Source organism: Lucilia cuprina, chromosome 6 (genome assembly GCF_022045245.1).
Source record: "Lucilia cuprina isolate Lc7/37 chromosome 6, ASM2204524v1, whole genome shotgun sequence".
Taxonomy (NCBI): domain Eukaryota; kingdom Metazoa; phylum Arthropoda; class Insecta; order Diptera; family Calliphoridae; genus Lucilia; species Lucilia cuprina.
In genome coordinates, this window is record NC_060954.1 from 62,318,860 (window position 1) to 62,331,726 (window position 12,867).

Sequence of the window (12,867 nt, forward strand, 5' to 3'; positions counted from 1 at the left end):
CAAAACCATAATAGAGAAGAGCAAAAATAACAAAACGGAAACAAAACAACTTAAGCTTTTTGCATTAGAAATAAAAAATATTAAGCGAACAGATAGTGTCCGCCTCAAATACAAGTGAGTCAGTCTGTCTGTCAGTCAGTCTGCCTCAGCAACTATTTACTCGACTGACTACCAGGGAATCCAATAGAGAAATGAATAAATATAATATTAAGCCAGTGGCAGCAACAACAGCAAAGAGGCAACAGAGAAAAAGCTAAAACAGCAACAACATTATAAACTTTGTCTTAATTTCTACTTCAAAGCTGTAGTAACTAGAAAATGGGTGTGTGTGTTTGTTTGCTTAAGTTTGTTTGTGTGCGTGTTGTTGTAAGTTAAAATAAACTTCCGATTTGATTTAAAAGCCATTTTATAATTGAAGCATTTTTGCCAGCAGACCCTTAAGCAAAATCTATGTTTTATTTTCGTATTTAAAATTCAACTTCCCTTGAATATATATCTTTCTGTTTGCTTTCGAGAGAAAAAGTAGAGGAGGCAGAATAACAAAAAAAAAAAAAACAAAATTAAAGGCAAATGAACAAAACTCTACAATTAATGGAAACGTTAGCATCCATAAAATACATAAATGAAATTGGGAAGGATACTTAGGATGCTAAATGCTTTGGAAAAAAACATAATTGTATAAACTGCTGCTGAAAAAAAACTGTAATCAGTTGTCTCAAATTCGGGATTTATTGAACTTAGCTAGAATCTGTGCATGATTTCTTCCAGCCCCTACACATTCAAACCTAAACGGAAGTTTAGTTTTATATCAATAAGAGATGAAATACAGATTTCCATAACAAACAGTTCAAATAAGACCTTAAAAATTTCATGATGGGATTTTCTGTTTCAGATCGTTTAAAAAATAGCATAATCACTTGAGCCTAATATTAGCTTTAGCATAAGTTTCTTTGTGGTTTCCAAACGTAAAAGATATGAATGCTTCCCCATTGCTTACATTCCTTTCGTACTTTACTAACTGTCCTTTTTTTGAAACTAAACTGTGCAGCAACATGAGGAGAAGGAGAAAATAATACAAACTTTCAAGTATTTAAACATTGAATATTTTACACCTTAATTTTAATATTTAAAGGCAATGAAAAATTAGCTCAATTTATATTCATTAGTGTACTCAAGCTAAATCTCCCCTCCTCCTCATATTCATCACCCCAAAACCCCAACATCCAACTGCTCCATCATATTTTGTGATTAAGCTTCTTTTTATCTTCTAGCAAATTTTTCGTCGAATTTATCTTTTTTTATTCTTTTTTCTCATGCCATTAAAATAATTGAAAAGTTTCATTTCTTTACCGCGATTTGGCAATAAATTTGTCACTGACTGAAAATCAAAATGAAATGCCAGACGCTTCATCATTTTAGTAATGATTATGATGACGTTGCTAATATGATGTTGAATAACTTTGTACGGAATAACAATTGTGTAAGGAATAGCAAAAAAGTAAAAAATACACACAAAAACATAAGGAGTGTTAAACTGGCTTTATCTATAAAGTGACTCATGTGTGTGTGCGTTTGTGGGAAAATATTCCCCCAAAAAATCTAAGAAATTGAGAATGATTAAGGGTTGGTTATGATACTTATCCATATTTATAAATTACTTTTCTTTATTTTTTTCTTATTTTGCTCATATGTCAATGTGTGTAAATACACACAAATACAAACACATATGTGTAAAATTGTATGTCTATTAAAAGCAGCTCATCCTTAGAACCAATTGCTAAACTTTTTTTCCTCCAGCTAAATTTGTTCATATGTTGGTTGCTAGTTGTTCATATTTGTTCAGTATTTAAGAGAATTATTTCTATCTTTGAAATCATGAAGTTCAAGGCAAAAAAAACATATTTGACACAACTTTTCGTATTTAAAGTTTCATATACTCTTTCAAGGATCTGCATCAATATATGTTTAGATTGGTTGGTGGGGAAATTTGTCTTTTGAATTATTAATGAATGTTGTTTTATACAAAAAAATATATATATTTTGGGGGAGCCTGCAATCTGTAGTAAATCATTCAATTTTTACCAGCCACAAAAAAAGTTTTTATATTTTCATTGAAAGTCTTTGGTTTTTTATTTTATTTGTTTCATATTTTTTGCCTAGCATTTTATTTATTTATCTTTTTTTTTTTGAAAATCCATGATCGATGATTGGCTTCTTTTTTGATTTTGTTTGTTGCTTCTTCAAACCCACTAGCCAACATCAAACTAAATGTCTATAGGAAATAGACAGCAACAAACAGCAGGAGTAGCAATATTTGTTTGTAACAACTAGCAACATAAAAAAGGGATCAAAAATAAGTTGGCCAATATAGTGTATATTGCCATCATCAGAGAAAATTTTTTTTGTCTTTTATTTTACCATTTATTTAACTTTTTTCCTGTCATATCTATGTTTTAGGCAATACATACACAAATAAAAAAACCACGATAAAAATTCTAAAATATGAATATGTTTATTATTAAGCACAACTTGTCATTATGTATTTAAAAAACAATTTTAAATTTTCTCGTAACATTATTTTCAGCCATAACTTGGAAAACTTTTGCTCCCTTAAGCATCTATACCTCTATTTTATGCATGATTGTATGTACATTTATGTATGTATATGTACTTGAATGTATGAAAGGAAAATGAGTTTGTCCCAAAAACATTTATAAACAAATCAAGCTAGCAGCAAATGTTCTCTAGAGAATATAATACTACATACAATTGTTTATATGAACATATTTCAACACCCTACAATGCATGAAGGTTATTGGATTTTGTTGAAAGTTTAAATTTTAATATTAAATAAATTGCAATGTTTTTATTAGAGAATCTCGTCAGCAATCGACAACAGTTGAATAGATTTAATTAACTTGCTGAGTTTTATTAAAAATTTGATGAAAATCTATCTATCTATCTATCTATCTATCTATCTATCTGTCTGTCTGTCTGTCTGTCTGTCTGTGTGTCTGTCTGTATGTATGTCTGTCTGTCTGTCTGTCTATCTGTCTATCTGTCTATCTATCTATCTATCTATCTATCTATCTATCTATCTATCTGTCTGTCTGTCTGTCTGTCTGTCTGTCTGTATGTCTGTCTGTCTGTCTGTCTGTCTGTCTGTCTATCTGTCTATCTATCTATCTATCTATCTATCTATCTATCTATCTATCTATCTATCTATCTATCTATCTAGCTAGCTATCTAGCTATCTAGCTATCTAGCTATCTGTCTGTCTGTCTGTCTGTCTGTCTGTCTGTCTATCTGTCTATCTGTCTATCTATCTATCTATCTATCTATCTATCTATCTATCTATCTATCTATCTATCTATCTATCTATCTATCTATCTATCTATCTATCTCTCTATCTATCTATTGATAGATAGATAAATATTGATCCCCCAGTCTGACAAATCCGATTTTTTACCAAAAACATTTCTGTAATTGCTCAAGTAGTAATCTTAATGGTTTTACTTAAATCAACTCTAATTTTTTTACATACCTGCGGCAGAGTATTGAAAAATTTCACTTATTTTTCATAACCTTTCATAGCGTAGTTTTCATTTTTTTTTTTTTGAAAAGAGTAAATAGAAATGGGATACACATTCATGAATTTCTATATGTAACTAAGCTTTCTTTTTCTGTAAACGTGCATTTATTATATTAGAAACTTTTTTCCTCGGTATGTTGAATAAGAGTTTCTTAGCAACATTTCACTTACAATCAAAAACCGAAAAATTATTTTTATTTTTTCTTAAAACTTTTATTTCCAAAAAAGTTTAACTTTAAAGTAAAAAAAAAAAAATATTGTACAAGTCACTTTAACAGCAACATTCGCAATCAACAAGAATTCGAATTTTTGTATAGGTTTTTCGTCAACAGCAACAACAAACAGTTTAATGATCATTCAACAACAGCAGTAGTACATCATTATTGTTATAACTTTAAGCAAATATAACCATAAATTAGGGTATTATAAAAACAGGCGCTATCTTTAATTAAAATATTAAATAAATTTTTAATGAATTTCATGATCATTTAAGAGAAACTCAAAGAATTATCGGCCCATAACATACATGTATTTTGGGAAATTTTAAGGCACTATTTGAGACTCTGTCTAAAGACAAGAAAAGTCTGTTAAGCCGCGAAAAAGGTTTGTATCGAAATCAGAAATTTTGCTTACAATATTTTTAATTAGAATATCATAAAGTTTATATAAAATGTTATACCCCTATTATATAAATTACACACTCCTACGTACAGCCATATAAATGAACTTTTCAAAATTTATGAATGTAACAAGAAAATAATAAACTGGAATAATTTTTTGTTAAGATTTGTTTAAATGAGTGTGTATGTGCGAATACATATAAATTGTATAATGTATATAGTATATACATATGTATATTTTGCAAAAATAATAGAAAATTTGATTTTAAACTTTTCCTTTCTTGTTATAGTTGTTGTTGTTGCTGCTGTACTGTGCTGTGCTAGTGGTCGTTTTGTTGTTTTCCTTCCTTCCTTCTCAAGCATTTGAATAATGTTTGAAGTTAAAATAAAGCCGCATTGTAATTTTTCCTTTCATAAACTCTGGTTTATACAGACACTTTCTAACACACACATACATACGCAGAGACATTTACACACATTCACACTTTTATGAACACACACCTACGAAAAGTTTTATTTATTTGTTCATTGTTTTTTTGTTTTTGCCATTTATTTATTTAAAACTGAAAAGTTTTAAAATTTCTTTTCGAATTTTTTCTTTTTATTTGTTTGTTGTAGTTGTTTTCCCAGCATGCATAAATTCATGCATAAATTCACATATTTATTGGTCTATAAAATATTCGTTTATATGCAGGAATATCAATGATTTTTATAATTTTTTTGTTTTTAGTTATTGTTGTTGTTGTTGTTGTTGTTGACTATAAAGTATAATCTTTGAAATGTATTTATTAATGTCAGACATTGAAATGTTAAAAAGTATTTTTTTGTTAAAAAAATCTAGCCTTTTTTTAATCTCTAGAATTTATTGTTATTGTATTAAGCTAAAACAAATGTGTAACTAACTAGAAAATATAAGAAATGATTTATGTAAAAAACAAAGGGTATCCCAGAAATTTGTTAAGATTTGAATTGAAAATATTTAATAATTTAACTTAATATACTTACTTAAAAAGAGAGATTGTAATATTTTATGAGACACCCGTTAAAATGTTTCTATTGCAAATAAAATGTTTATATACTTAGTAAATGAAAGAAAACATATTGTTTTAAGGTTTTAGGTTTGAAAATTTCATAAATTTATTTACACAATAGTTGGGATTCTGTAAAGCGGTGGTCGGAAATCGTTATCTTGTAAATACGTATATAATAATATGTCAAGTATAGATTACTTGTTGGTTTTATCTTTTGATCCTAGCCTCTTCAAGATATGACTTCAATCATCATAACAGGCTACAAAATACCATTTTTTGCAGGTGCCATTAAGGGTATTTATATTCAATATAAATTTGCTGTTATTATTATATTTATATATTTACATGTATCCTACCAATGACCTATCAATAATCGAAACTAAGACTTTGAGAATAACTTTATAAATACTTTTTATAATTTTTTAAAGATTTTGCTTAATTTAAAAAGTTTTTTCTTATAATCTCTTTGTGCTAAAGGCAATTTAACCAATACTATTATAATTAGCATTTAATAAGTTTCTCCAATATTTTCGTTTTCCCAAGTTATTTATGTGTACATGTACCTATATCCCCTTTAACATTTTAATCAATTTGTATTGAAAGTTTTGCGTGCGTGCGTTTATGTGTGTCCTGAAATTGTCTATAAATTCTAAATTGTTCTCATAAAGGCCTTTAGGTAAAATTCTGTTACCACAGGAGGGTCATTTATTTTCTAACATTCATGCAGAACTTATTCAATTAAATTTCACGTTGCGGCGAACTTTATCATCATTATCATCATTGCTGACGTAGTTAGTCGTTGTCCTTATTCGTACATTCAAGTCCTTTGATGCTTTTACCGGAAAAATTTAAAACAATATAAAAAGAATTCAAAACAATTTCAACAGCAGCCAGTATTCAGTGCTAGAGCGGCAGCGTCAGTGGTGGCAGTAGCAGCAACAATAGTTAAAATATTGAAGAAAATAAAAGCCACTTGCATGACCCAATGGCGCACAAAGTTGCGTGTTCGTTGAGAGACTGTTAATCTTTACGAACTTTTAATTACTTTTTGAAGAACTTTAAATAAAAACAGTGTACAATAAAAAAATAGCAATAAGAAAAAAGAAAGAAAAATATTTATAAATTGTTTAGTCAAGTTCGTTTGAGCTTTTTTAATTTTATTTTACTTTAGCAAAAAAATATATCTAGACACAAAGCATGCAGACAGACGGACAGACATATTTACCAACACAAATAAATAAATAAATTTATTTACACATACCAAAAGACAAAAGTTCATGGCTTTATATGTGCTCATGGAAACATGTTACAGATAGAAACACCTTTTTAAAATCATTTCTATACATTTTGCATTTTTTTGTTGAGATTCCTTTTTATCACCCGGGTAACCGTTTGAAAACTAGGAAACCAGTGTAACAACATATAAAATCATGACGTTTAATAAAATAAAAAAATCAACACTCGTATAGTCTCAACAGTCTATAGTAAAGACAATAGTAATGTCTTTAGTCTTGTCTAGACTCTAACCTATAGTGTAGTCTATAGTCTAGTCTATAGTCTAGTCTATAGTCTAGTCTATAGTCTAGTCTATAGTCTAGTCTATAGTCTAGTCTATAGTCTAGTCTATAGTCTAGTCTATAGTTTAGTCTATAGTCTAGTCTATAGTTTAGTCTATAGTCTAGTCTATAGTTTAGTCTATAGTCTAGTTTATAGTCGAGGCTAAAGTTATATAACTTACATTTAAGTGAATATTAAGAAAAATCAACGAATAATATAATATCAATAAATTCTTTTAATACTCTGCAAATAAATAATATTTTCCAACAATATGTGTATATATGTATTTTAGTCTACTGGTCTATATGTTTGTAAATACATTTTTAAATGTTCGTTTGTGAACTCTTTAAACTGAGTTTGACTTTTCAATAAAATTTTACTTTATTCACATTCTTGTTGTCCTTTTATTTTTACTTTTTATGCAGTTTCCTGCTTGTTGTTAAACTTTTTTATTACAAATTTTTCTCTGCTCAATTTTAACTTGTATTTTTTTTAATTCTAGACTTACAACTGCTGACAGTTACAGTAGAAGTACGGTGTAAAGTCAAGTTGTTGCAAGCACAACACAGCTGTGCTGAGATAAGCAGTGCAGGCTAAACGAAAGAAAGAAAGGAAAATTAAACAAAACGCACTATAAGGAACACACTCTCGACAACTATAATACCCATATATTGTCACTTAACCAACAGCTGGGAGTCATCCTCAGTAAACAGTACAAAACACTAACAACTAAAGAAGAAAAGAAGAAGAAGAATAAATTTGCACACATATGAACAGAAAATTTCGGAAATGTTGAGTGAAAGGATGGTGAAATGTTAAAGTCAAGTGAGGCAGGCTGCCAACAACATAAAAATGGCACATATATGGTGATGGTCTCCAAGCTACAAAATCAACAACAGCATCAGCAACATCATCAGCAATAGCGACAACTGACACATACAACCACCAACAACATTGGCTCACAGATAAACTAACGTTCATAAATACACAAAATATATACAACAGGATTTTCATTTGTTGTTGTTTTTGCTGCTAGAGTTGTTTCATCAAAGCAACAACCACGTGACAGGCGAGACAACATATGCTTACACCCGCACTTTCTCATAAAAACATATAGACAAAACAACGACAACAACACCAGAGCAGCAGCAGTCAGGCATCAACAAAATCCAATATATTCCAAACCAGTACTGAAAACCTTATCCCAAATATATACCTCCCAACTATACAAATCGTTTGTTACCACTGACTGCCGGCAACTGTTTTACCATAAAAAGACAGCAAAAGGACAGGGGGAGCAGAGGAATGCAAATAAATGCTGTCACTCTAAATTGTTGACTGGTCTGAATTAAATGTGGCAAAGGATTTAAGCAAAAAATAAATAAAACCAAATTTAAATTTTTAGACTTATTAAACGATAGAAACACAACAACAACAACAGAAAAAGTAAAAATATAAAAAAAACCATTGCATCCACAAAGTCAACTAAAACTCTTTTACACACACAAACACATATCTTGATCCAATGGACCAGGTTCTGGTTTTATTTTGTTTGTTTCCTTTGATTGGTCACCACTACGACATATATTTGCCTTTGAATGCTGTCCAAAACGATTGAATAAACCATAAATTGTCAATTTAAATAAAATTTAATGAATTTTTAAATTTCTATCCATACAACTGACAAACAACTCTAAACAAATTTCAACGACTTTTATCAATAAGATTCGATATAAAACTCATTCTCATCAACATCTAAAGCATCAACATCATCGTTATTTATTAAGCAAAAAAGGATACAAAAACAACAAAAAAGGATACAAAATTATTGTTCATTTTTTAGAATTTTATCGACATCTTCATTTTGTCTTTTCGTTAACCAAATGGCTAAATTTTGGTTGCTATATTGGGGCCTAATGGTAGCTTGGTATCCCTTGTTGTCAAGTGGTTATCTCAACGTGTTCATAAGCCACAAAGAAGTGATGAAACTTATGGGTAAGTACGAGATTATTATTACTTACTTACTCTCTTATAGACTTTCTACATTCCTTTTTCCAATTCCAATTCCAGTTATTGTTATTGTTTTTCTATACTATTCTTATGTATGAAGTATTTTATGTTTTCCTTTTTGTTGTGTACTTTTATAACCAATTTATTAAGGACATTTTCCTTTAGGGATTTCTTTTGTTTTCTGTTTTTTTTATGCCAAACCAAAGTGTATTTGTGGTTTTACGCAAAATAACAAAAAAATTAGAAAAAATAAATGAATTGAATGGTTAGTGGAAAAATACTTCAAGAAAAAAATTATAAAGTGATTGATTATAAAATGACACTTTTGATGACAATACAATACAATAGAGAATTCCTACAGCTGCGTAGTCTATTAGCCAGGAATTTTACCGTGTTTAGGCAAAAAATTCCAAACAAAGAACTAAAAACTTTATGATTTTATAAATTGTTTTGGGTTTATAAAAACCTGCTTGGTAATTGTGTTTTAAGTAAGATGAAAATGTTTAATATAGAAAGTTTATATTTCGCTCATAATTATATCTATTATGCAGAGAGATTTACATGGAAGAAGATTAAGTAATTAAAAGTAACTATGAAAGTATAGTCAGTTGTGTTTGACCCTACAGTTAATAAACTGTTTTCTTAGATAGGAAAGTTATTTGTGTATATTTTTCAAATATATCTACAGCAATAATTGATTTATGTATATGAAGGATATTGCTGACTGACTGTCACAAAATGCACAATAGCAATTCTAATTTATTAGAGTATTTTCAAAAAAAAATTATTTAAAACAATAAGGAGGCTTATGGTCATGGTTAGTGTTCTAGTCTGATAAACCGGAGGTATTTCTTCAGATTAATATTAATCTGCGATTCTCGAGGTTAAAGTTTATTATCCTCATTTAGGATGAAGCCTGAATTTAATTTTCCGAAAATATTCGTTTTTGATAATAAGTAAAATGATTTTATTATTCCGTATACTTAATATTTGTAATTTCATTAAATTATTAACACGTATACGTAAAGGTGTCTTTAATAATTTGATTTACACTTGAAATGAAAATTACATTCGATTCAATTATTTTTAGCAGTAAAAGGGTAAAATCTTTATTTTGGTACTTTTTTTGGACTTCGTATAATTTTTAAATAAATTTCCTTAACACAAATTCTATTATGAAATCCACATAAACTAACTATTTACTAGCACATATGTAGTTACCAAATACATGTGGTTAAAAATACAACTATAACAACCAACAAAGAAGACTAAAGTATATGTGAATTTGTTGATGCATTTAACATTCGCAAACGATTGATTTACTTTGAAAATGATTGTGCGTTCACTTGGAAACATGTTCTTTTTCAAAATGTTTTGCAAAAACTTTATAATTCATTGTCTTTGACAGCAATAATGACAGAATTTATTGAAATCAATTTAATTTAAAAGAGATTTAATGAAATCTTTAAAGTCAGTACTTACCCGCAGATACTGATTTGTGGTAAAATTTGACAGCAATATAAAAGTCTGCAAGAAATTAATTAAAGAAAATTTTAAACTAAAAGTGCAAACATAAAATTATCATAAAACAAATAAGGAAATAATATACTACTGTATATGAATCTTAAATTTAAATTTATAATTTTTAACATTATTGAGTAAGTATCGTATGATTTTAACCTTTTTAAATAGGTTTCATCTTGAAACTTGTGACCTATAGCGTGGGTATGCATACGGACTGTTAAAGTGGCATAAACTAAGAAACTTTGTATTCCAAGAATGAATTTTACATCTGCATATGATACTTTTATAGTTAAAATCTAGTAGGGATCAAACTTTAAGGATTGTCAGAAATATTTGCTATATAAAAATATATACAACCAGAAATATAAATAGTGTGCCAAATGTTAAATATTGTCTTGTGCTGTCCTTGACAGGAAACGATCCAAAAAAATGCTTTAAATTCATAGGCCATCTTTATTATTATTTATTTCCCAAAATTTCATTTTTCCTTCTGTAAATAAATACAAATGTTGCTAAAACAAAAAAAAACAAAAACAGAGGAAGAAATAAATAAATAAAAATAACAAATTATCCGGTAATGTGACCCTTGCCTATTGTCTCAGGAAAGAAGTACAAAAAGTGCTTTCAATCAAATACCTACTAACACTCACACCTACACGCACTCACACTTAAATACAGAGAGATACTTAGAAGAGGATATACACACTACACTACACAAAGACATTCTACATAATCGATTTCCTTAAACATTGACGTATTTTAGACATCCTGCTTTCAAAATGCAGGATAAATGAAATCATATAAAAGTTCTCTAAAGACACAGAAAAACAAATAGCAAAAAAAAAAAAAAACAAGAATAGAAAAACAACTGAAGCAACCAAAAAAAAAAAAAAAGAATAATATTAGGAAATCCTTAATATTAATGGTCTCGCCTGGTGCTAGTTGCTCCTTCATTTATTTGTTTGTTTGGCAGATTGTGTGCTGGAATGGATGGTTTCTTGTTGTTGCCGGTTTCTTTTTTTTTCCTTAATCATGAATACCAAGTACTAGAAAACGAACATGGCTTGTTCCTGCCACTTTTTTTGTTTTTGTTGTTTTTATATTCATTGTTGTCATATCCTGTCGACCTTGGAAATGAAACCCTCTAAGGTACTTCCTCTTCTTGTACATTTCTCGTTGTTTTATGTTGTGTTTTGGCTCTTTTACAAAGTATGATGGGTTCCTTCCTCATTTCGTTTTGATATTCCCATTCATGTGTTTTTCAGTTTAGGTTTTCGTTTTTAAATTTTTTTCTTGCTGCTATTTGTTGTTATTGTTTTTCGTGTTTTGCGTTAAAACAAAGCAAAAAAAAGCAGCAACAACAAAATGCTAATGTAGCATACGAAAATGAAACATTTTGATTTGTAAATTGATTAATGGTGCCATAAGTGCCTTCCTAAGCTTAAATAACATGGAGGATGGCTAAATGGATTGTATAAATATACATACATATGTATATACATGAATCTATGAATATACCCTGTAGTTTTTTAAAAAGTCAATGTATTTCTTTTAAAATTGTATTTTTGCAAAATATGAAACTACTTAGATATCTTCAATAAGCTTGTGGCCTAAGTAGTCTTAATTGCCTACGTTGTAGGTAGTATTGTAACCTGCCGAACTACAGGGACATTATTACAACATACTACTACACAGATACTTTTGTAAATTCAAATGCCTGCTTTAACTACTTCACTTGGCAATAATGCCTAAATGGACGAACGTACGAACAAACGAATGTATGAATGAATGAATGAATGAATATATATAGTATGGCTAACCCAGATTTATAACATTTTCCGGCACTTAAACATAATTTGAAATGAAAATTTACGAAATGCTAAAGAGAAAGTATGATTTTAACTAAATGCTAGTAAAGGCGACAATTTATGAATTATTCTCGTATTTTCACATAAATTACTAAATGGAAATTTGAAAAAAAATCACACACACTTTCATAAACACTAAATTCAAATTCTAATTGATCGATATTTTTGGGATTAAATTATTACATTGTAAAAGTGTACTTATATAAAAATATTGCTAATACTAATGTTAACGAAAATTTTGTGTAATATAGCATTTTTTTTTTTAATTTTAATAAAAATAAAATATTGGCTAAATAAATAACAAGAAATTTAATAAAAAATAATAAAAATATTAACAACAAATTAAAAAAAGTTTAGGCATAAATTTGAAATAGTACTAACTGAAATATAACAATAATTGAACGTATTTAGGTTAACTAAACCAATCCTCCATTATGTAGACTACACTATATTCTAGTCCAGAATGCAATCTAGAATATATTATACACAGAGAAAACAGATTCGTTGTGATAACCGAATTTGTTTCCAATCGAATTCAGTCGGTTCTCACAACTATGCTCTAATTCGATTGTAATTATTGTAAAATTCGGTTACTATTATTGAATATATGGTGTTCACAACTATTTTTGATTATTATTCGTTAATCTGAATTGAAATTATTGGTA

At 28.6% G+C, this 12,867-nt stretch overlaps 1 protein-coding gene across 3 annotated transcripts in view; it reads left to right on the plus strand.

The window, feature by feature from the left end:
- LOC111685178 (tyrosine-protein kinase Dnt) overlaps positions 1–12,867 on the plus strand; it is a 68,785-nt gene that overhangs the window by 16,644 nt on the left and 39,274 nt on the right. For all 3 annotated transcript variants that reach the window (XM_046954391.1, XM_046954389.1, XM_046954390.1), the window contains exon 3: positions 7,303–8,795. In XM_046954391.1, coding sequence (XP_046810347.1) covers positions 8,684–8,795 — 112 coding nt within the window. In that variant the 5' untranslated portion in view covers positions 7,303–8,683. The remainder of the gene's footprint in view (positions 1–7,302; positions 8,796–12,867) is intronic.